Raw genomic sequence first — 25,904 nt, 5'->3', positions numbered from 1 at the left:
ATTTCTTTTTCCCTTAATAATAAAGACCTTCATTTAAAAACTGCATTTTGTGTTTACTTCTGGTATCCTGGTCTAATATTTGTTTTGTGATCTGAAACATTTAAGTGTGACAAGCATGCAAAAGAATAAGAAATGATGAAGTGGGCAAACACTTTCACACTACTGTAGTTACTGTACAGCACTATTTAGTTACTGTATGACACTAGTTACTGTACGGCACTTTTTTATTATAGCACTATTTAGTTACCATATGGCACTATTTATTTACTATACAGAGCTATTATTTAGTTACTATACAGCACATTTTGGGTACTGTGCGGCAATATTTATTTTTGCATAACTATGAGGACCCAATTCTGCACCACCGTATGACAGCTATCTCTATATGTACTTTCTCCTATAGACTGGGAATGCACGAGTTTGTTGGACAATGGTCCGGGCGTCATCCATCTTTCATGTCCCTGTGATTGGATGTCACAGAATAATAACGTGTTTTGTAGCTTCTCCTGTTTTTGAGAACACAGAATTTCTAGACCAGCAGTTTCTCCTGCGCTGCAGGGGGGATTTCATCAGGTCTATTGTTGCAGGCAGACAGAGAGGTTTCATCATACCGTATTGTGTCCTTCTGTAAACACACGAAGGATGGAAATCTGAGCGTTGTAAACCTATAAATCACAGCCCTATGCAATACTGGAGACTGTACGAGTGACATTACTGAGGCTCCTGTTACCTTATGCCTCACAATGTCACCCTATCACCCTACCCTACACATCATTTGATGGAGGAAGAGGACTTTACTTCACTTCTTTTTTTTTTTTTTTTTTTTACATTTATACAGATCCAAGTTCTGCACTGATAAATATCTTACAATTTCTAAACAGGGGTTAATTTTCATGATTCAGAGCACGAATTCAGCCACTAGAGGGAGCTTAGTGTTATTATGACTTATGTATGATGAGTATGTGGTGAGCTCCCTCTAGTGGTGGCTGCTTGCAGACAGAATGTTATCACTTATACAGCGAATTTGGTGCGCTGTTACAAAAAAGTATAGCTCCAAACTCAATTAAGAAACTAACCAGCATAGAATATCAAACCTAAAAACGACAGTGTTAAAAAGTGTGCATTAGTTTAAGAAGGACCCTAAATCCTTATGGTTAGCTTGGACATATAACCCAGGAGCATTTTCAAGCTTAGATAAAAAATGTAAGTCTCAAAGCAGGGGATACAGAGCCTAAAGGCCTCCATACACATTAGGCTAATGTTGGCAGAATCCGGCAATATCGACACTGTAATGCGGTTGCCATCAACTGATCATCGGGTGAGTTGTAGTTCGGGCATGTCAGATTTTAGACTACAGATCGCTTTGTCTCCCAGAGATAAACCGCCGGCAGAGATGTGTATCGGTGGCTTTCTCATAGAGAACACAGGCGCACTCAGTTGAGTGAGCGCTCCTATGTATGGGAGAGACACTCAAAATGGCTGTTGGCTGAATGATCAGCCAAAGCATCATAGGGCCAACAGCCATCTAATGTTTATGACGGGCTTTAGATTGTTGCTGGATTGTGCCAAAACCTCTGATTTGTGTATGACCTGCTTTTTGGTGATCGTACAACTTGTAATTTCAGAATAAGCTGTCCTCTGTGTATATAAGACTTGCATCCTGAAGTTTTCACCAGTTTTCTCCTCTGCAGACTCTATGTTTAATTTTCAGTTGTCGCTGAGCTGGTGGTCGGAGACTAGCTGATATGGATGTCTGCCATATACAGTACATAGAGATATGCAAAATTCCTGCTCTCCTGCCTCTATGTAGTACACATTCAAGAGCAGCAGCATGGAGGAAATTACCCAGCAGTACTGTGCAGCGTAGCTGTGCATCCAGCTCTGGGGTGAGATAAACACTTACCAGACTGCAATAGGCAGCTGTAATCTAACCTCTTTGTGAGCTGGCAGGCAAAATCCTAGCATAAGAGGGGTTTTTAAAAGAATGTCTGAGTGATTGATGAGCTCTGGACTAAAGAGACGAGTGTTTGTTGAAATGACCGTAAGTGACTGATACCGTTCTTCAGTTGACAGCTATTTCTTCCCACCCACATGACTGCTTGGTTAAGGCCACGGCCCCACTATTAGCATTTGGTCAATATTTTTTCTCAGGAGTGGGAGCCAAAACCAAGTGGGGAACAATCAGAGAAAAGGTATAATAGAAACAAGTCACCAATTCGGCATTTATCACCCACTCCTGGTTTTGGCTCCCACTCCTGAGAAAAAATACTGACGGAATACTGACCAAATACTGATAGTGGAGTCAAGTTCTCAGTGGGCAGAGCAGAGTGGTTATCACACATCTATGACACTGGCTTATCGCCTCCAAAACAAAATCAGGTCGATCCTGAACTTCCAGTCCTTTACCAAATGAAGGTTTGGACAAACATCTATGAGTATGTCGATATTATTTTACGCTATATGAGCACTTTTAAGTTGGGGCTATGACTCCTATCGATGTTACAGCCCATGGAAGTGAATAGCACTATCTAAATCTTGCGCCATGCAGTTGCCAGGGACTTACCCACAAGTTACATAGGTCAAAAAAAAGACCTTGGTCCATCAAATTAAACTTTTCTCCAAAAAGAATAAATGCTTTAATCACTAAATTAGCTATAACCCACAATGTGTGCTGAGGAAATCATCCAGCCCTTGTATAAAGTTGTTATAGTGTCGGCCATCACTACCTCGTGTGGTAGGGCATTCCACAGTCTGACTGCTCTGACTGTAAAGAATCCTTTCCTCTTTAGCTGCCGGAATCACCTTCCTTCCACCCATAATGAGTGTCCCCTGGTCCTTAGTATAGTGTTTGGAAGGAATAAGTCATGTGCCAGTCCTTTGTACTAACCACACATATATTTGTACATGTAAATGAGATCTCCTCTGAGGCGTCTTTTTCCTAACCTAAACAATCCCCACTTCTCCAACCTCTCATTGTATGAGAGGCCTTCCATGCCTTGTAATAATCTAGCCACTCACCTTTCATCTAGTTTCCAAATATCCTTTTTAAAATGTAGACCCCAAAACTGGATCCCATATTCTATATGTGGCCTTAGAAGTGATTTATAAAGGGGTAACAATATATTGGGATCACAGATTTTATCTCTCTTTTTATACACCCTAAAATCTTGTTTGCTTTAGCAGCTGCTGCTTGACATTGAGTGCTGCTGCTCAGCTTACTTGTAACCAGAATACCCAAGTCCTTCTCCTGTTCTGTAGTCCCGAGTATACTCCCATTTAATGTGTATGCAGCAATAGGATTACTCCGTCCTAGGTGCATCACTCTACATTGTTGTAGAGTAGTTTGCTAACAGGACATAGTACAGGGCAGCATCTGTGCCACGCGTATAGACTCCACGTAACTGAAGTTCCCATGATAGATCATCCTGAAGAAGGATTCTGTAATCTTCCATCTGTACACTTCCTCTCCCACATTGCTGAGATATAGGGATTTGTAGAAAGGGCTGATGGCCGGCAGCCTCCCCCACTTGCCCTTTATCCCAAGAAGGAAAGGAGAGAGGTCACATTGGCAAAAAAACAGAAAGAGCTTGTGAAACTGGAAATATTCATGCCACAAGCCAAGTGTAGTTTTCGTCACTTACTCAAAGTTTCTGATGTAAAATAGTCCAGTCCCTCTTTGAGGGGCTTCTTAGTTTGGGGGGGTTGCAGAAAGTCTATTTGGCACCGGCACCGTCTGTAGAAATTTCACTGCAGATGTGGATGGAATATAAAGTCTATAACACTGGACCTAAAAATGACAGACTTCAAAAGTGAAGGTCTACCATATCAAATCATTTTTCTCACCATAAGATACTCTCACAGGCGCAGGAAGCTGAGGTACGGGGGGCTGTTTGGTGATGTCTCCTAACACTGTCATCTTTGGTGACTTCGTTCCATCTAGCAAATTAGCAACTTTGAAGAGTTATCTTGGATCACAGGAAGGCAACAGGGCAGCAAAAGTAGCTGGACAAAGCGAGGACCCTGCAAACAGCTCCCCATGTCTCAGCTTCTTAAAGTGGGTGTCCCATAATCTATAAATGTCTCCTCCGTTACAAGTCTCTGGGACTGGAGCCAGTTTCACACATCCACCATTCACGGTCCGAGTATAGACCATGACGTACCGACCATCTGCAGGTCTCCTTCCCCCAAACTCAACAGCCAGATGTTTCCCTATGTTGCGGCTGTTTAGTTTGCGTCTGGTGCTTGGCGTTTGGTCCGGACTTGGTCCATAAATATCAGATGTGTGAAATTGACCCAATGAAGATGGTCGAACACTGTGCTCCATCAGACCTTTTGGATAGAGCGGCACCGCGCATGCAGGACTGCTCTTCTATTCAAATGGGGGATTTAATCCGCAAGTCAAAGAGTTTTTCCAAAATATGATTGATGCTACATGAGTCACATGGGTGGGATCAGGAAGTTGGACCCCTTCCTCTAAAGTTAAGAACATAGCTACCTCCCCATTGAAATCAATGGGAGAGACATAAGCCTTTCTGCAGCATGGTGCGGTGTGGAGCACAGGTGGGGTTGCTCTTTATAGTTTCCCATCCGCCTGGTTTTGACAAGTTCATGTTTACCTGCAGGGCGTTATGGCTGTACATAGAGAAGGAGCGCTGGGCACATTCCCCGCACAGGTGCTGGCTCCTTGCTGTGTCACTACAGGTGCTATTTATTGCAGGGCGGTATTAACAGAAGGGACATTATTCGCGTCACGGCCCAGATCTCACACTCGGCGCTGCTTCCGTCACTCAGCGCATCCACCTAGCTTCCGCTTTCCTTGATGCTCATAGCAATTATTTACCTTCAGGTTAGATTTACTCAGTCTCACTACACTGTCACCAGCTCCCCAGGATACTGATGGAAAAAAAACCTTTTATATGAAAAATAAAATAGGAGTAAAAGAATCAGGTTGCTAAAAATTTCCCTTCCCATCACCATCAGGTTTCCACCAAACACGTGTACAATGCGCTACGTTACTACAAGACCCAGGGGGCAAAACATAAAGGGCCCCATTCATCATCACATTTGTGCCTTCGTTTTGTCATTTTTTTTTTCCTGTTTTGCATCAAATTCTTGTTTTAAAAGGGGTTGAAGATCATTTTTTTTAAAAGGGAATGTGTCACCCCCCTGGGAGATATCAGACCTCTACTATGGCCATACAGGTTATAGAAAACTAAATCTATACTTACCTGTATGGCCCATAGCAGTGGTCTGATTGCAGAGAAATCTGGTTTTATAAAGTCTGTTTTCCAGAGTCTTGGTGTCCAGGGGACACCAAGCAAACCCCTCCTATCTGCTTACTATTCCCCTAAATCGCCGCCTCTGTGCTAAATTACCATATTCCCCCCCTCCCCTGCACGTCACAGGGCCCTGTGACCTGCCCTGCTCTGCCTCCCCTCCCGCGCATGCGCAGAGCGCCGCTCCCATGGAGCGTGCTTTGTTTCCCTCCGGCCCCGTTTGGCTGTGTACTGCCAGCGGAGCGGAAGTCTCAGTGACTCAACGTCGCTTGCGCAATACAAGGCTGCGGCGCAGTACGCAGCCAAACGTCAGCGTCTGCTCACAAGTTCCCTGCTCCACAAGGCTGTACGGACGGCAGGGAGAAGAGCGCTGTCCGTACAGGGGAAACAGCGCAGGCGTTGGATACGGCCGGGAACTGCACATCACAGGGCCCTGTGAGTGCAGGGGAGGTGGGGTGAGTATGATAATAGGGCTAGTAGGCGAGCATTTCTTGGCATCTGGGGGACGCCAAGCTTAGCAGAAATCATTTAATAAAAATGAGATTGCACAGAAACCAGACCTCTAATACAGGCCATACAGGTAAGTATAGACTCACATTTCTATAACCTGTATGCTCATATTAGCGGTCCGAAAAGTCCCAGGGGGTGACAGATTCCCTTTAAGCCAAAACCAGAAGCAGGTTAAATAGGAAAGGAAGATATAAAGAAGGGCTTATACTTCTCCTTCCCGTTAGGGCCACTTCTGGCTTTGGCTCAAATACAGTGTGTGCAATTCCAGGCGGATGGTGATGGCTGCATCCGTCGCAGCTTCCAACATTAGACAGGATTTTGAGAGTATTATAAACTGGATTTAGAAAACTTCTGCTGGGGTCATCATCGCCTGGTACTTGGTGGGATCCATAGTCCCTATCTGAGCAGTAGCCAAGAAACGTGTGGGCTCTGCAGACAGGACCCCCGGGGTGATCTATGACTACTAGATAGATCAGTAAACATTCACAATGTACTATTAATATCAGCGTGCATCAGTAACATTTGGCAGAGCCATTGCTTTCCGCCCCGGTATTGGGTCAGGCTGCATAAATCAGGTTTGTCTGGATCTGCAAATGTCAAACAGCTAGAATGAAAAAGAAGGATTTAATGGTGAATAGATGCAGAGACACCCAGGAATCCTCTCTACATGTCAGTATGTCTCAGTGTGACTCTTCTCTGCCGCTCCTTAGGTATTTGTTTTCTAGATCGCGCCTTACAAAAATACTTGATTTACATCCAGAGGCCGTGACGCATGACAACATATGTATCTGTGACCGCAGGGCAATAATCATCACTTATCCATATATATAGGGCGCATGCTGGCAGAAACCAGATGGAGGGATTGTCCTATAATGCAATGTGTATGGGTGTGGGGGGAGCTGCACGGGCCCTCATATCTGCCATGTGGGGACACCAGGGCTGTCATGCTATCTATCTGCAAATGGAGTTTTTGGAGTGGGACCACTTTGAAAACACACCTAAAAAAAAAAAATCACTTAAAAGTATTTGAAAGACTTTTCCTATTAATTTCTTTGGGAAAGCCACTTTGCTGTTCATATGTTCAGTGTTTTTTTTTTTTTTTTTTTACACTTCAGGTTTTAAAAAAGACCATTTGTATGGAGTCACCCAATGTTGTGCATCATCTGTACAAGCAATTCAGGGAAAAAGCCCGTCCTAAGACCATGTACATTTCTTAGCCCTGCGCCATAGCCTGCCTGGTCAATGTCGCCACGTTGGCAATGCTGCCAGTCCTTTATATACACTGCAGTGCCACAGAGTACACTCATCATGTATCCAGCCTTCTAGGTAGCAGCAGAAATCTCTACTGCTGATGGTTTGTTACATTGTATCAGGCAGAAGAGTGTCCAGGCCAAGCCCAATTATCTCCACCTGTGAGAAGGGAAATGTTTCCAGGTACAAGTTTTCTGAAGCCAAAGTCAGGAATGCCTTAGAAACGGCAGACACCCATCATTGTATTCACAATATCTCCTAAATATCCCCCTTGTGCCTTAAGGTCTATTCAGACGTGGCGGTTTCCACAAAGTTTTTGTAATGTATCTTTTACAAGTTAAGCATGAAAATAAATGTGTTTCACCAATTAAAAAAAAAAACAAGAACACACAACTGAGATTAAAAGATAGCCGTTCTTCAGATGCAATTTTTAACTGCACCATCAGAACAGACCCTATAAATTACGTGCAAACAGAATTTATTTTCATGCAAATATCGGCATGTAATCTATGCTAAGTCTATGGGAAAACCTGGTCCACCCCCCACAGATGCATAAATACGCTACGTGGCCAATATACAACCACGATGCGTCAGCACACTGCGATTAATGAATACATGAACTCCACTATTGCTGTAAATGTTAAAGAAATAAGGTGCTTAGCTAGCGACACCACATCCCACAGTGCATACTAAAGGACAAAAAAATCCAAAACGCTAAATAAGCAACCTCGGTCTTTAACATTTACAGCAATAGAGGAGTTCATGAGGACGCACAGTGCATGTATGGACACTCAGAACAGATGGCTCATTGTATGGGGGGTCCTCCAGGTGTGCCATAAACGTATGTCAGCCATCAAGTGCAACAGATATCCCCCCATTAACACTCAGTTCTGCCCATTTGTGCATAAAGGTGGGAAAAGATTGAACGCTGCCAGACAACTCTGGTGACGCTCATCCTGAACAGAAAGTTTAAGAGCGCAGTCAGACGTCCGTATGAATTGGAACGAGATCAGAACGCAGTGCACGGACTGGCCGGCGGCTCTCCTGACCCGAGTGTGACGGCTTCATGTATTTCTATACAGCTGTCCCGCTCAGGTCGGGAGTACCACCGGCCAGTCCGTGCACTGAATTTCCGATCTTGCTCCGATTCATAAGGACATCTGAATGCACCCTAAGGAGCAGTCTAGCTGGCCTAATCCTCCCCCAAAGACATTACCCCAACGTCAGCCAAACCTGCCGATATCAGTCTAATGTGAATGGCGCCCCCAACTCAGCCACTCCTTTTGTTCCCTAAGAGGTAAGCTGCTGCCAGAGAAGGTTGCCAGCGACTCTTAGAGGACACAGGAGCACTCCTGACTATGGAGGAGTTAGGGGAGAGCTCATCGACTGGCCAGCAGCTGTCTATAGTGTACGTGGGAGCTATACACAGCTGCTGACCAAATAACCTCCTATACACAAGCATGTTCGGCTTGGATGAGCGTGCATATGTTCGGCGGCATCTTATTACCTAGAAAATAAAAGGATTAGTTTGTTAAAATCCAATATACTTCATGCTATTCTTCCCCATTATCTTCCATCAGGGGAGAGGCGAGAGGCCTCCATACACTAGAGGGTCCGCGGGTTGAGCTGACATGCAACCAATGTGTATGACCAGCCGAGGGCCTTTGTTCATTGGTTACATTTCCCACAATTTACAGCACAGCAATGCTGTCATCCATGTGGTTTATTCACGTGCAGAAGACTTATGGCAGAGATTTCCATACATGTGAATTGGGGATGGGCAGCAGGTACATGGATCTCTGCAGGCTCCATTCAGATGTATAGGAAGTGGCAGAATTTTCTGCAACATATCTCCTTTGTAAAACACACTTTGGCCATTGGACGCACTTACAGGACGGCTGCGTGCAGTTAGTTAATGGCTTATGAGAGTCCTAGAATAATTAGCATCGCACAAAGTACAGGACACAGACTGGGGATTGTTCCTGGAAAAGATCCTAATCAGCTTTTATGCCTTATATAAGATGGGGGAAAGCGCCATGGATGATCTTTGATGGATTTTGTGCTTGTAAGACCCAATGTCCCCATTGGGTTACTTTCTAATTACCCAAACTAACAGCGCAGTCAATTTGGGTCATTAGTCTTGTGGTCGTAATACAAATGCAGAAACGCTCCCATATTGAGCTTGTGTGTACCTCTCCTCAGGCTGGATTAGGCTTAGATTTGTCCCTGTATCCCTGCCGTTATAGGAAATTTAATATTGGTGACCTACCCTTAGGTTGGCCATATCATATCGGTGGGGATCGACGCCACTGATCAACTGATTGAAAGAACCACGTCCACAGTGCACCAGAACTGACAGCGCCATTCATGCCATAGTGGTCATGTAAGGTACTACAGTTCTCTTCAATTTAAGTGGCCGTGGTTATATAATTTTTTTATCGTACATCAATAGTACACAAGAAAATAAGAAAATTTACAATATATCTTGTTAGATAAATCCACTTCTATCTTCCCCTGGACTGATCATTCAAGACACGGCCCCACTATCAGTATTCGGTCAGTATTTTTTCTCAGGAGTGGGAGCCAAAACCAGGAGTGGGTGATAAATGCAGAATTGGTGACTTGTTTCTATTAAACCTTTTCTCTGATTATTCCTCACCTGGTTTTGGCTCCCACTCCTGAGAAAAAATACCGACCGAATACCGACCAAATACTGATAGTGGGGCCGTGGCCTTATTCTCAAAATTCTGAATTCACTGGTAAAATGTGAATACAGACTTTCCTATGTGCAATTAGAGGAGTGTGAAGTAGCATGTCCACATATTATATTGTCATGCATCCTTTAGGTTTGTAGCTTATTCACACCCTGTGGTCAAAATAGAACACTTTGACATAGTTTTCACCAAATCTCTGCACAAAAGGGCGCTGATTATATAAGATCAGATCCATCTCCTCCTATGAGGTGACCAGACACTTGGACAATCACCTGGAGATGTGGCAGGGAAGCTTCACAGACAAGAGCTGGAATGGGTCACAGGCCACAAAGAAGCTCATGGACATCATAGGCGACATCTTCTGATAAGGGATTATCTCCGATTCAACAGCAATACTATCAGGAGATGGTAGAGGGGCTTATCTTAAATGTCTGCCTTTACCTTCTGTCCTCCATATCAGGTGACCATAGATAACCCTATGGCTATCCTGTCAGACTATACATACAATCTGAGATCAGAATGAGTATACACTGATTTTCTGCACTTCAAGTGGTTGTCCACCTTTGTGGACTTTTTTTTCTTAAATGCATGTCTTTTGGGCTAAAAATAATTTTTGCATTTAGTTTTCATTAAACATTTTGCACCTTCTATAGCCTCAGTGTTGCACTGTCTATTGCGGTCTGCAGAATGAGTTAACTGAGAGTCCATCAGTAAAGCTCTTTCTAACGGTCCAATGGTGGAAGTTTTAACTCTTTTATCTGTCTTTTTCTGATCTCTCCTCGCAGATGATTTATGACCACACAAGCACATTAAAGTTGAATGTACAGCGAAACAAAGAGCCAGTAAAAGCAAGAGTGCAAAATTGTTTATGATGCCAAATTGCAAAAATTATTTTTAATCACAAATAAAATAATAAAATTCCCTCTTAAGGTGCACAAGCCCTTTTAATGCCTCATACACATTGAATTAATGTTAGCTAAACCCACCAATAGCAGCATCCTCAGTCTTACTGTGTGTGGGGGGCTTCCAGACTCTCCCCTGAAAGATGACTTCGGAGGAGATAAGGATGTAACATGTCCGATTTCGGACTACTGATATCTTTGTTCTTGGTAAAATAAGCCGCCACCAAAGGAGACTGGCATTGGCTTTCTTCATAGAGAACACAGGAGCTCACGGCAGAAAGAGTGTCCATGTGTATGGGAGAGTCGAGAGAGTGGCTACTAGCCATCAGACAAACCATTGTTCAGCCACCTATTGCATATGGGTCCATTAGCCTAAATTATATGCTGGCAGCTTTTCCCGACATATACTATAGTGTTAGCATAGGCCATCAGCAGGCGGAGAAGAAAAGTGTGTTCTTTTGACCTCCATCTAGCCAGACAGCACTTTCCCATACAAAGAGCCACCGCAAAAAAAAATCCTTATTCCATGCAATATAATTTTTATTTTTTTTTCACAGGGTCCTACAGTGGGGAGATGGGTCCTGACTGTGGTTTATGTCAGACTTTTATCTTCTTAGCGTACACTCCCAACAGTGGCCATAAATGCAGTGTATCCTGTGCCTTAAACAAGGGGTATAAGGGGCAACCAGAGATGTCCATCACAGCTTGTCTCCCAGTAGACTAGTTAAAATGTGCGAGGCGCTCTCCTTCACACGTCCTGATATTTCCGGTACTGTCCGTGTGTCCATGTGCCGTCCGTGCGTACCATCAGTGTGACACGTACTGGAATAGAATGCCGAACAGAAATGACAGATGTTTAGGTGATAGATGAGCAAAGATAGAGGATAGATAGAAAGATATCTGTGAGATATATAGTTAGTGTAATGTGTGTGTAGTTCACTGTACATGTATTAATGTAAAAAATAAATAAATTAAAAAAATGAAGTGGGGTCCCCAATATTTTTAGTAACCACCTAGGGGAAAGCAGACAGCTGTGAGTTGGTCTTAATAGTCTGAGAAGGGGCTAATAACCATGGAGCTTACCAGACTATTAATATCAGCTTGCAGCTGTTTGCCTATCCTTTACTAGTTATTAAAAAGGGGCGGACCCTAAAAAAAATTACGTGGGCTCCCCCCTATTTTTAATAGCAATCAAAGGCTAAGCAGACAGCTGGGAGCTTATATTAATAGGCTGGGAAGGTCCATGGATAATGGCCCCTTCCCAGCCTAATAAGACCAGCCTTCAGCCTCCCAAAAAATGGCGCATCCATTAGATGCGCCAATTCTAGTGATTAGCCTCAGCTCTTCACAATTGGTCTGGTGCGGTGGCAAGTGGGGTAATAGTTGCGGGGTTGATGTCAGCTGTGTAATGTCCGCTGACATCAAGCCCAGGGGTTATTAATGGAGAGGCGTCTGTCAGACACCCCCATTACTAACCCTGTAGTCAAAAGAAAGAAATGCACACACATGAGTGTGATCCGATTCGGATGAGGAGAAGATGGAGAAAAAGATTTCTCCATCTTCTCAATTCTATCAGTCTGTGGAAATCGGACTGCACTTGGATGTCATCTGATGTTTCCCATGGACTGATTGACTTTTTCATGTCCAAGTGCAAACAGAATATTAAATGAAATTCGGACATGCAGGCATTTTTTTTCTTCAGACAGAATGGTCTGAAAATTTGGTTATCTGCATGAGTCCTAACATTGGCAGGACTGTCATCATGCTATAAGGGACGTATGTGGCGTATAGGTCCCATCACCTGTAGCTGTGTGCTTATGTATATATGTGTAATACACACACACGTAGACTTTTAGCCTGGGAGAGGTATGTTTGATAAATATTATATTTAGGGTCTCAACAAAGAAAAGTCACCATGTCATGGCTGGTGGGCTCTCTTGATTTTGCCAATTTATGTCCCTTCATTTTTATAAGTGCATTCTATATAGCAGTAATGCTGATCAGGTTTGATATATTTAGTGCTTGCAGACATCTTGGTACTTACATATAGGTATATGTATGACAGGGTTGTATATACCTACAGTATATGTACACAACACACGCATACACTACTCCATATACCTCTGTGTATGAGCTGTGTGGGCGTGCCCTGCCTCTAGCTCCACCCACACGTGTGGTGGGCGTGTCCTGGCAGTGGCCGCTATAAAGCCTGTGTCTCGCTCATCTCCGCTTTCAGTGGGCCGGTGACATCTGATTCCTCCGGGACCAGGGCCGTGCTGCATCCCTGCTAGAAGGTGAGCATTTGTGGGCTTGTACGTGGGGCATATCCTGCCACGCTGGCATCCTGCGCCTCCGGCCTCGCTGGCCACGTATTAACCCTTTCCCTGCCTTCTATTACTGGACTGAGTGACCAAAGCCTAGTAGCAGAGAGTCCTTATTTTTGCAGCCATGTCTCCTCCTCTCCTACCCCCTCGGGCAGCAGGGCATGATGCCAGGCTGGTGGCCATTTCTTTGCCCTTCCTTTGTGCTCCTGTGCTGGATCCAGGAGGAGCCTATGGATATGTCTGTAAGGGGAAAGTGGTGGAGGCAGCTGCATGTACACTATGGGGGCGCTGCATGTACACTATGGGGGCGCTGCCTGCTCGGATGCCATCTTAGATGTATAGAGCCTTGCAAACTCAGCTCTGCTACATCATTGTCCCTTTTATATGAAGCTGCTGCACAGGATAAGAAGCCATAATGTATATTAATCCAGATGTAGCTGAGCTTGTCATGAGGCACATCCACGTGTCCTCTACTGTGCATGATGACCGCCTGTTTCCAAAGACTAGCTGCTGCAAAACTACAACTCTCATCATGCCAAGGGTACAGAGCTGCAGAACCGAGGTGCCACTACTGCTGCTTTACACATTGTAGTAATAGAAGGCTAGGAGTTTGATGCTTGTTGAAGTGGATCCACTTTAGAATCCAGATTTAATAAAATAAAAAAGTTTGCGGATCTGCTTCAAAATCCACAACAAAAATTGTATTGTGGTGCAGGTTAGTAGTCTCCATAAGGAGCTTGGCTCTGCTACATGTAAGACTGTTCTCCAATGGATGTTCTTGTTTAGTAAATGTTTCCTCTTATTGTTACTTTGTGTTCTGCATTTAGTTTGTGTCTTGCTGTGATCTACAATGTGGGCTTTGTGGTATATGGATACATCTGGGGAGGTGGTTTTGCTGTTACTCCCACCCTTGCTTTGCCTCCTGTCTGTTTTGCTATCTCTACTTTTACAAGGGCAAGTCTGTTGGAAGCTCTGTCTCCCCTGGGAGGTAACTGGTTAATCTCCCCCTCCCCAGCACTTGTGCTAGTGGGGGGTGATCAGGACTCCTCTTGTCCTGCTGAAAACTTGTATAACCAGTTGGATCCAGTTTTCCTGTTGCTGTACTCCTACCCCAGGGTGGGGTTATAAAGGTTGAGCCTTCAGGCAGGAGATAAGGGCTGTTCTCCATAGAGATGTGCAAATGTCCAGCTGGTGTTTCCCCCCCAAATCTAAATGGTTAATTTTAAAAGGTTTTGGAGGAGGGGGGGAGATTGTTTGGTGCAGAGACCTTGTAAACACCATACATTGTGCACAAGGGTCTTTAGTGTACACCCTCCCCCCTTGTGGACTACTTGCTAATAACTGCCACCACTATATCAAAGCCTTTATCACTCACCATACTAGAGTGAAGAACTATCCGCAGGGGGAAACTATGGTTGCAAATATAACTTTGCAGTCATATGCAATCCTTAGAGCAATAGTCCAAGTGCAGCCAGCCTGGCAACTGCCCCTGAATGCTACCTGCATCACTCAACACTCACGTCATGGCACCCTAGAAGCCGGTCCGACTGGAGTAGCCAAGGTCGCATGCTGCTTACTGGGACCCTAATTATGGGCAACGGCAGAACTGGAATTTTAGATCAGCGTATTGATGTAAGGGCTTGTTCACATACTACTTTTTTCAAGGGTAAAAAACGCCTGCACTTTACAGTACCAGGAAAATGCACAAGCTGTTTTCTTGCAGATTAGAACAATCAATGCATTTTTCTTTTTTTATGTCTGCAGCACATCAATTCTTTGAGTGTTTTTCTTGCATTCAAATGAATGAGGGTAAAATTCAAGGAAAAAAAACAAAACACAAAATGCGTTGTTTTTTTGTGTGTGTGCATAGTTTTCCTGCACAACTGGGTGCAGAAAAATCTGCTGCAAATACTGAACTTGTGCATATCACCCCCCCCCCCAAAGCCACATTCATACTATCAGTATTTTTACTCTGTATTTGTGAGCCAAAACCAGGAGTGGGTGATAAATACAGAAGTGGTGACGTGCTTCTATTATACATTTTCTCTGATTGTTCCTCTCCTGATTTCGGCTTACAAATGCTGAACATGTGAACGTGGCCTAAGTATGAAGGCTATGTCCAGGGCTGTGGAGTCAGTCGGTATAAAATGGACCGACTCCTAAAATATATAATAAATTGGGTACAGTAGGTCAATGCAGTTTGTGGGGAATACTTTTTAATAAGAATTTGGGAAAGTTATGAAATGTCCTATTCCTGATCTAAGGGTCTAGACTTTTAGCTGAGACTAATCTGCGCTACAGTAAATTTATCACTTAAACATGAGCCATGTATGAGGGAGTCGGAGTCGTGGAAAATGAGGAGTCGGAGGTTTGGCTTACCAACTCCACAGCCCTGGTTATGTCTGGCTTTTTATTAGCATTGCCACAAATCCCCATGTATCTTCTGTTTCCACAAAAGTGCACGCACACTGCCCTATATCCACTCCATACAAGCTGTAAGTTATATTGAGCCATAATGCAGCGTTCCCAAATCCACGGGTCCATAATGTTTCCGGCTCGAGAGCGGCACCATGCCTACGGATCAGTATTATAGGAAGGTCCATGTACTTGGTTGGCTCTTGTGAACCCATCACTTCCTAACTTGTAATCGGCACGTGCCATAATATACTTGTGACCCTTCCATCAATCTAGATATGCAGTTATTGATGGGTAAATTGCTTGCACACCTCCATCAGCTGCTTGCCGACATCTCTTCCTTCGGACCGGCGTGTACATGTGCTCAGCCAGTGTTGCTGTCTGGCGGGTGGGAATCGTGTGTTTTGTAAGCCTCAGGAAGCTGCAGTTTCCCTTTTTTTTTCCTAACAGGTTTCTTTCCCTTGCAGATCAGCTACCACCATGTCTGTGTCTCACAGTTCCAGGCTCAACAAGGGGGTGAGGGAGCAGTACATGAAGTTGCCCCAAGGGGATATGGTCCAAGTTACATATGTGTGGATTGATGGGACTGGAGAAGGCGTCCGCTGCAAGACAAAGACCCTGGACTATGAACCCAAATCTGTTGAAGGTAAGATGCCATACCCTCCCCCATCTTGTCACGTCCTGCTGTGAATGTCATTACCTCCCCCCTCTTTTGTAGAGGGGCATACCAGGTATAGGGATAGTTATGGTGGACATCTGACTACCTGGTCTGAAGGAGAAATTCTACTCGCACTTGACCGGTTATCTTACCTTCTGGATTTGGAGTTTGGACTTTGAGTCTTGGGTTAAAAAAAGAAAAAAATCACCCAGGCTTAAAGGCCATATACGGCACACACAAAATTGTTCATGTCCCAAACGTGTCAGACTACATTGGCCAATATGATATATATATATTTTTTTAAACTGCTGATAATATGCACAAAAAGCCCCCAACATAACGGAGCAGAGGTATGCATGATTAGGGATATTTGTCGGCCAACAAGATCATTAATTTCACAGAACCAACTGTTTGCTATGGTAGAAATCTGCAATTTCATTACTTCCATGTGAAATGTGTACTTTCTGAAGGTTAGTGACTGCACTTCAGAAGTTTTCATTGGTGGGGATCGGGGCACTGAACCCCCCCCCCCCCCCCCCTCCTAATCGCTGAATTGAATGGTAAAGCAGAGTACCATTCTCATCGGAGACTGAAGATGGAGTAGAAAGTCATTCGTCTGTAATAAGTGGTGTTGTCTCTTCATTCTGGACCCCTTGTTTCACATGTGGTATTAAGGCGTGGGGCGAGACTTCAGCGCCTCACTTGAATACAGCATGCACATCGCTTCTCCATTTCTAGTTCATGGGACCACCAGAGATCACTGATCGATGTGAACTGAATTACCAGATGCTACTGAATGTTTGGTGTCCAGTGATCAGTCTCTGTTCAGTTTCTGGTTTCCATTAATACTTATTTTGTACTGTCTTTCTTAAACCTGCTCTTCTTCCATTTCAGAGGTCCCAGAATGGAATTTCGATGGGTCAAGCACTTACCAAGCCGAAGGGTCAAACAGCGACATGTACCTTGTCCCTGTGAGGATGTTCAGAGACCCATTCTGCCTTGACCCAAACAAGCTTGTCATCTGTGAAGTCCTGAAGTACAACCGGAAACCAGCAGGTAGGGTGTCCTGCAGACTCTGCAGTTATGGAGGTGTGTGTGTGTTTCCCCCAGTGTACACAGTGGGGTAGTTTTCTCTGGCAGTGATCCATTGTGTTTACTAACTTAATGCTTCTGCTTTTCAGAAACCAACCTGCGTCACACGTGTAAGCGGATTATGGACATGGTATCTGAACACATTCCGTGGTTTGGCATGGAGCAAGAATACACATTGCTCGGCATCAACGGACACCCATATGGATGGCCTGAAAATGGCTTCCCTGGACCACAAGGTAAGGGCTTCGGTGTTTAACAAGCAAACCATGTGATGTCTTAGCCGCAGATTTTAAGGGGCCAGTCATTTATTGCCTTCTACATATCTGGTCAGATCTTCAAATCCCATCATTACAGGTGTTTCAACCAATTATATGCCAATTTTATATAAAGGCTGACATGAGGTGTGGGATAAGCGTCAACATGTCTCAGGCGGCTGCTTATCTCCAATGTCCTCTGTTCTTACTTTGACTTAGGCCCATATTATTGTGGTGTTGGAGCTGACAAGGTATACGGCCGGGATATTGTGGAGAGTCATTACAAGGCCTGTCTATATGCTGGAGTCAAAATCTGTGGCACAAATGCAGAAGTCATGCCATCCCAGGTAAGTGGTGCCACGCTGTTGGACCTCTTGGACTGGGCGTCTAGTGGTTGGCTGGTACTCCGTGTGGAAGTTCATTCTTCTATGTTGGCATTGATGTACACCTCCATCTTTATATTACAGTGGGAATTCCAGGTTGGTCCTTGTGAAGGGATCGAGATGGGAGACCATCTGTGGATGGCTCGCTTCATTCTCCATAGAGTGTGTGAAGATTTCGGTGTGGTGGCGACTCTTGACCCCAAACCAATGACTGGTAACTGGAATGGAGCTGGATGTCATACAAACTACAGCACTGTGGAGATGAGAAAGGAGGGTGGCCTAAAGTGAGTCTTGCTTAATAGTCTCTAGGCGGTCTTAACTTGTTGCCTATTGACTTTGACGTGCTTAAAAGTCAACCTTTGCTGTAGAAAATCTCCCTAAAAACATTCTGCTGCAATAAATATATGCTAATCTGCTTAAGTTGTGGCTCCAAATGCGTAACCATCGAACAGTCTAAAGCCACATGGTACTAGTGAATTTGCAGTGTTCATTGTGTGCTATGGCACAAAAACCTATGACTTACTGTTGTAGTTCTCCTTTCAGTATGTGACTTCTTGACCATGTCCCTTCTGTCCATAGACACATTGAAGATGCCATCGACAGACTGGGTAAACGTCACGATTACCACATCTGTGTCTATGACCCACGTGGAGGAAAGGACAACTCTCGTCGTCTGACCGGTCAGCATGAAACCTCCAACATCCACGAATTCTCAGCCGGTGTCGCCAACCGCGGTGCCAGTATACGAATACCACGCCAGGTCGGACAGGAAGGATTTGGTTACTTTGAAGATCGTAGGCCGGCTGCCAACTGCGACCCGTACGCCGTTAATGAAGCCCTAGTGAGGACGACCATCTTGAACGAAACCGGCAGTGAAACAAAAGACTACTGGAAGAATTAAACTGGGGGCTGGATCTGCCAAGAATACTCCATCCATGTGCCCTGTGTTTCTTCTGTATCACAAGAGTCCATTTTTTTTTTTTTTTTTTTTTTAAAAAAAACCTGTGTACACTACTTGAAGTTTTATCTGATGTTCCTTCCAGTTTGGAAGAGTATACTAAAGGGGGCATTAACCAGCTGTAGATGATGAGCTGAGTCCTATTCAGCTCCCAGATCTGCAGATTAGTTTTGATATACCAGTCGGCCATTGTGACATATGTGCCATAAGTAACTTACTTCTGATATCATGCTCTAAATCACTTGGGCCTATAACCTGCGGGACAGTGTACTGGGGGATATATAAATGCAGGAGCCTAAATAAGGGGATAATGACCTATGTACCCTCAGACAGGGGGGGGGGGGGGGGGGGTGCCGGGCAGAGGGTCTCGGCTATAAACCTGCAGCTTCTTTAATACGTGACGGTTTTTATTTTTTTTATTGAAATTATGAATAAACAAACTACATGGGTTATGCATTTCTTGTAATGCCTCTTTTAGAAGACCTTGTATCCAAGTCATCAAAAGGGCCCAGATACCCATATATACTAAAAGCGCACCCTACCTGCCCCTATATACATTGCATCAATGTTGACTAAAACTGCTAGATAATATTTGTGGGAATACCAACTTTCCCTGACAGATGAACAGGAAGACTGCAGTGCATGGGCACCTTTAAGCACCTTTAACGTTGTATTATTAAAATTGTGCATATACAGTACAGACCAAAAGTTTGGACACACCTCATTTAAACATTTTTTTCTGTATTTTCATGACTTTGAAAATTGTACGTTCATGCTGAAGGCATCAAAACTATGATTAACCCCTTTAAAGCCCAAGACGTATTAATACGCGTCTGTGCCCTGGGCTTTCAGAGTCTGACCCGTATTAATACGTCATGGCAATCGCGCCCGCACACAGGCTGTGTGGGCGCAATCGTCGCTGGGTGTCAGCTGATTGTCACCAGGTACTGTGTGCAGGGAGCGGTCCTGCGCCGCTCCCGGCACATTAACCCCCGCAATGCTGCGATGGAAGTCAATCGCAGCATTGCGGTGGCAAGGGGAGGTGATCGCAATACTCACATTCTTTTCCGGCCTCCAGCGCTGTCTGCCACGGTTTCCCGGATGTTGTCATGACAACATCCGGGTCACCAGACAGCAGGAAGATAGTTTGGTCATGCGCAGTGCATGACCAAACGATTTTTTCCCTGGGCAGTGCTGACAGCCTGCATAGCACAGGTATGGTGCTCCATTCCTGTGCTATGCAGGCGATCAGAATAAAAAAAAAAGTGAAAGTCCCATAGTGGGGACAAAGTATAAAAGTAAAAAATATATAAGAAAAAAAGAATCCATCAAAAATAAAAATATAAGGTACCCATCAATAAATATTATTATGAAAAAAAACAAAAGTACACATATTTGGTATTGCTGCGTCCAGAACGACCTGACCTATAAAACTGTCCCACTAGTTAACCCCTTTAGTGAACACAGTAAAAAAAAAATAAAGCATTGTTTTTTTTGCTTCATTTTATTTATTTTTTTTTTAATTTATCACCATACCGCCAAACAAAAAAATGGAATAACACGCGATCAAAAAGACAAATATAAATAAAAATGGTACCGCTGAAAACGTCATGTTGTCCCGCAAAAAACAAGCTGCCATACTGCTTCATCAGCCAAAAAATAAAGTTCCAGCTCTCAGAATAAAGCAATGCAAAAAAATATTTTTCCCCTTCTCCCATGACAGCACCACCTGAGAGGGGGTATCTGCCCACCAAGGACAGGAACCTACTGAATAAAAAGGTGGTACCTCTCTTCCGCATCAGTTTTGGTTCCTGTCCTTGATGGGAGCCTCTCTAGGTGGTGCCTCGCCTACCTGATCGTGAGGTCTGGACCGTGGATCCCGGGATCGTTGCGGCCTGGAGGACGTGAAAAAGCAGCAGATGGTCCTCTGTTCCCAGCCCTATCTTGCTGGCACCTGGGTCTGCGTGCGGGAGGGTGCCTTCTGGGGTCCGGTCCTGCGGCCGGGTCTGCACTCGCATGATGGCCGTGGCTGAGCGCGCTGGCAGGCAGGTCTTCTGGGCTGCGCACGTGCAGGGTCACGTCGCGCCCTGTGACGTAGCGCACCGGAAGTCCGGGCTGCGCTTGCGCGGGGTCGTGATGCGCCCTAGCTCGAGTACGCCGGAAGCCCGGGTCTGCGCTTGCGCAGGGTGCAATGTCAAGGTCATCCCCGTTTGCAAGCGAGACCCTGGGCTGCGCACCCGCAGGAGGGATTCTGCGGCGTAGCGCTCCAGCTGGCATAAATAAAAAAAGAAAAAAAAATGTTTACATTAGTAAAATATAAAAAATCCTGCGTTAAAGCAGAAAGAGAGAGCAAACTGCTGCCGGAAGGGGAGGAGCCCAGAGGAGGTGGAGCCCCTTATCCTTTATAAGGATGGGAAGCAGTCAAGATGGCGGTGTCTGCATCCCCGTCATGATGAGTTAGGAGCTGCAGTCACCTGGGCAGCAGCTGTCTCCGCCGCAGGAGGAACAGCAGCAGCCACAGCCGCCCAAGCAACCGGAGCATCTAGAGTCTTCCCATCATCAAAGCCACAGCAGTGGGGGTCGTACGAGTGCCGGCAGAACCGGTCAGAAAAAAATCTCATCAATCCACCTCCGCCAGATGGGAGCCCTCGTGTGAACGGCAACCACCGCCTCCGGTACCCTAGTCTGAACGGCAGTGTGGTGAGTGATCTTCTTGAAAGTTTACCTTAGTAATGTGCTCTTCTCTGTTTTTTTCTCCTTTCTTTTCCATCTGGTTGTTAGGAACCAAAAAAGTGTAGTTCCAAGAGTAAAAATAAGGAGTGTGCATTATGCAAAATTAGCCTTCCCATCTCCTCTGCTAAGAACCTTTGCTCGGATTGTATCCAGAGAACCATAGTAGAGGAGTCCCCTAGGTTCTCTATGGAATTAAAAACTTTGATCCAAACGGAGGTCAGGGATTCCTTAAAAGGCTTGACCTCGCGTAAGAAGAGGAAGCTGAAGCGGGTTTCCTCGGACTCAGAGGAGTCAGTGGAGTCCCGTTTCACGAGAGAATATCCTTCCCCCTCTGACCTCTCCTCATCAGAGTCTTCAGATGATGATGATGGAGGGGGTAGGCCTTGTTTTTCGGTGGACAATACTGAAAGACTGATTAAGGCTATAAGAGTGACTATGGGTATTGCTGATACCAAAGTTCCCAGAACAGTTCAGGATGTCATGTTTGGGGGCTTAGATCAGAAGAGGAGACGCACATTCCCAGTTAATGAGAGAATCAAGTCTCTTATAGATAAGGAATGGAAAAAAACAAGAGAGGAAAGGCCAGCTGCCGCCTTCTTCTAAGCGCAGATACCCTTTTGAAGAGGAGGACGCAGCTAGGTGGGACAAAACCCCTAAAATTGATGTGGCCATTGCGAAATCCTCAAAAAGATCCACACTGCCCTTTGAGGATTTGGGAACGCTAAAAGATCCGCTGGATAAAAAGGCGGAGTCTTTTCTTAAACAGGCCTGGGAATCGTCAGCAGGGGCTCTGAAACCGGCAGTGGCAGCCACCTGCACCGCCAGGTCTATGATGATCTGGCTTCAACAGTTAGAGGACCAGATCAAAGGGAATGTCTCGAGAGAGAAAATTCTGTCGGATCTTCCTCTTGTGCAGGGGGCGGCTGCATTCCTTGCAGATGCATCGGCAGATTCAGTTAGGCTGGCTGCCAGGTCAGCAAATCTTTCTAATGCAGCCCGTAGGGCATTATGGCTCAAGAGCTGGCCAGGGGATGTACAGTCAAAATCTAAACTCTGCTCAATCCCTTGCAAGGGGGACTTTCTTTTCGGGAAGGCCTTGATATCCTGGATAAGGCCGCAGACAAGAAACATGGGTTTCCCACTGTGTCTGTTCCCCGATATAAGAGCTCCTTTCGGAAGAGGAAATACAATCGGAGCAAGTTTCCCAGAGACCAAAGTGGCTGGAGAGACAGGAAGCCGAATAACAGAGGCTTCATGTTCGGGGGTCCATCCTCTGAGAATAAGAAAGCCCCTAAGTGACAGACCTCCCCAGGTGGGAGGAAGATTGTCCCACTTCCTTCCCGCCTGGGAAAAAATCTCGTCCAGTACTTGGATTTTAGGGATAATCAGGAGGGGGCTCAAGTTGGAGTTCAAAAACATTCCCAGAAGCATCGTCAGAATTTCAGCCCCCAGAGGCCTAAGAGAGCAGATAGCCCTGCAGCAGGAACTACTCGCTCTGGTTGTGAAGGGGGTTCTAGTAGAAACACCTGTACCCAAGCAGGGGAAAGGGTTTTACTCAACTCTCTTCCTAATAAAGAAGCCGGATGGCTCCTTCAGAACCATTGTCAACTTGAAGAAACTGAACGACCATCTGATCTACAGGCCATTCAAGATGGAATCAATAAAATCGGCCATAAAAAATTTGTTTACGCACTGTTATATGTGCGTCCTCGATCTGAAGGGTGCTTACTACCACGTCCTAATCTTTCCTGCACACCAACAGTTTCTGAGGGTAGCTGTACAGTTCGGCAAGCACATAAGGCATTTTCAGTTTGCAGCTCTTCCCTTTGGCATCTCCATGGCTCCAAGGGTTTTCACAAAGATTATCCTGGAAGTCACAGCGCATTTAAGGGAGAAAGATATCCTAGTCATCCCTTATCTGGACGATTTTTTAGTGGTGGGCAGATCAAAACAACTCTGCGCACTGGCTCTGGCGGAGGTCATGGCCAGTCTAAAGGGCCTGTGTTGGATGATAAATTTAGAAAAATCAAGACTGGAACCAAGAAAGGTTCAATCATTCCTGGGTCTCATTTTGGACTTAGAAAACCAGACCTGTCTTCTGCCAGAGGACAAGAAACTGAAGATCAGTTCCCTAATATCACAGGTAATCAGCAATCCAACCATGACCTTGAGAAATGCTATGTCTCTACTGGGTACGATGACATCTTGTATCCCAGCAGTTCAGTGGGCCCAGTTCCATCCCAGACGTCTTGAGCAGGAGATCCTGACAGTAGACAGACGGCTCAGAGGTCGCCTGGATGGAAGAATATCCCTTCAAAGGTTAGTAATCAACTCGCTGGACTGGTGGATGATTCCGGTAAATCTATCTCTGGGGGTTCCTTGGTCTTTCCAGGTGTCAGATACAATTATGACAGACGCAACCGCAGAAGGCTGGGGTGCTCACCTGAGGGATCAGTCAGTGTAAGGCCTCTGGTCGGACAGCGAGACGGGTCTCTCCTCCAACATGAGGGAGCTGTTGGCAGCCATAAATGAACTAGTAGAGCTCAGTTCTTTTCTCCAGGGTCATCACATCCGGATAATGTCGGACAACCGAACGACAGTCGCCTACATCAATCGCCAGGGGGGTACCAGATCCCTTCCTCTGATGTTAGTAGCGGATCAGATCTTTCGTTTTGCCGAGAGTCATCTGTTCACGCTCTCGACGCTGCATATAAAAGGAGAGGAGAATGTAAAAGCCGATTTTCTAAGTCGACACATCTTGAAACAAGGAGAATGGGAGTTGAATCCAGCGGTGTTCCAGCAGATTGTCGGCCGATGGGGACAACCTCAGATAGATCTGTTTGCAAACAAAAACAATCGGAAAACCAAAATCTTTTGCTCCCTGAATCCAAAAGAGATGCCGTTTGCAGTGGACGCGCTGCAAATTCCTTGGGATTTTACCCTGGCCTATGCCTTTCCCCCTCTAATGCTGATCCCTATGATCCTAAGAAAGATCCGAGAAGAACAGGTGAGGGTTATATTGATCGCCCAGTTTTGGCCCAAGAGACCATGGTTCACTTGGATGAAGAGAATGTCCCAAGTGGATCCATGGGTTCTTCCAGACACCCCAGATCTCCTCAGGCAGGGCCCAGTCTTCCATCCCCAAAGATCAGGCCTGCATTTGACGGCCTGGATTTTGAAAGGTCACTACTAACGCAGGAGGGGTTTTCTCCAGATCTAGTTACTACTCTACTGGTGAGTAGGAAGCCAGTGACGACTAGGATCTATGGCAGAACCTGGGCTAAATTTCTATCTACCTCGGGTCAGTCGGCCAAAGGGAGGGTTCCTATTGGGGGCATACTGGAATTCCTTCAGAAGGGCTTAAGCATGGTGTTAGCCACCAGTACCCTTAAGGTACAAGTATCAGCTCTGGGGGCACTATATAATTGCGACTTGGTGGCGAATAGGTGGATCATCAGATTCATTAAAGCTTGCAGTAGATCCAGACCTATTCCTACTCCAAGGATGCCTCCTTGGGACCTTAATCTGGTTCTAGAAGCGCTAACCAAACCTCCCTTTGAGCCCTTAGATGAAGTTTCGGAGAAAATTCTAACTTTAAAGACAGCCATGATGGTAGCTCTAACGTCAGCTCGTAGAATTGGTGATCTGCACGCGCTGTCAGTTAACCATCCGTTCACTCAAGTGTGTATGGATAGAGTAATCTTAAGACCAGACCCGGCCTATCTTCCAAAGTCAGCCTCCAAATTCCACAGGACACAAGTAATTACTCTCCCTTCCTTCTATCCTGACCTTAGGAATTCTGAGGAACAAAAGCTTCACACCTTAGATGTTAAGAGGGTATTAGTCCAGTATTTAGAGGTGACAGAGGACTGGAGGAAAAGTGACGCCTTATTCATCTCATTTCAGGGGGCTAGGAAAGGGCTTAAGGTTACGAGGGGGACCATAGCTAGGTGGGTCAGGGACACCATTGGCTTAGCATACTCTTCTAGCAATCTGCCGGTTTCAGAGAACCTGAAGGCCCACTCCACCAGAGCTGTAGCTGCTTCCTGGGCTGAGAAGGTGGATGTGCCCATCGACATCATATGTAAGGCGGCAACTTGGTCATCCCCCGCTACATTTTACAAGCATTACCGGCTTGACCTTTCCTCTTCTACTGATCTGTCCTTTGGGAGGAAGGTGTTGCAAGCAGTGATCCCTCCCTCTGGTGTCTGATCTCTCTAAATCTCTCATGTGGTGCTGTCATGGGAGAAGGAGAAAAGATCCTAGTTACTTACCGGTAACGGGATTTTACAGAGCCCATGACAGCGCCCTATTAATTCCCTCCCCTCTATCACTTATGGCGTACACTTTTTAGGGTGTTTTATTAGAAATGTTTAGGTGGCAGTTATGTACTAACCTATTTTTCGGAGGCCTTCTCATGCTCTGAAACAAAAA

The 25,904-nt window shown here is 45.3% G+C and overlaps 1 protein-coding gene across 2 annotated transcripts; it reads left to right on the top strand.

Moving 5' to 3' along the window:
* The first annotated feature begins 12,797 nt into the window (after nt 1-12,797).
* On the top strand, nt 12,798-18,755 carry LOC141154410 (glutamine synthetase). 2 transcript variants are annotated; one of them, XM_073640316.1, is made up of 7 exons: nt 12,798-12,947; nt 15,860-16,038; nt 16,945-17,106; nt 17,232-17,378; nt 17,616-17,743; nt 17,864-18,063; nt 18,359-18,755. In XM_073640316.1, the coding sequence occupies exons 2-7, from the start codon at nt 15,873-15,875 to the stop codon at nt 18,678-18,680; spliced, it is 1,125 nt and encodes a 374-aa protein (XP_073496417.1). In that variant the 5' UTR covers nt 12,798-12,947; nt 15,860-15,872; the 3' UTR covers nt 18,681-18,755. The 2 variants fall into 2 exon arrangements, with proteins under 2 accessions (XP_073496417.1, XP_073496418.1); XM_073640317.1 differs by having other exon boundaries at nt 12,833-12,947; nt 15,843-16,038.
* Nucleotides 18,756-25,904: the final 7,149 nt, after the last annotated feature.

Source organism: Phyllobates terribilis, unplaced genomic scaffold (genome assembly GCF_046119375.1).
Source record: "Phyllobates terribilis strain yellow unplaced genomic scaffold, ASM4611937v1 Scaffold_7__3_contigs__length_470593459, whole genome shotgun sequence".
NCBI lineage: Eukaryota > Metazoa > Chordata > Amphibia > Anura > Dendrobatidae > Phyllobates > Phyllobates terribilis.
The sequence above is the reverse complement of the archived record's forward strand: the minus strand, read 5'-3'. Positions and strand labels throughout refer to the sequence as shown.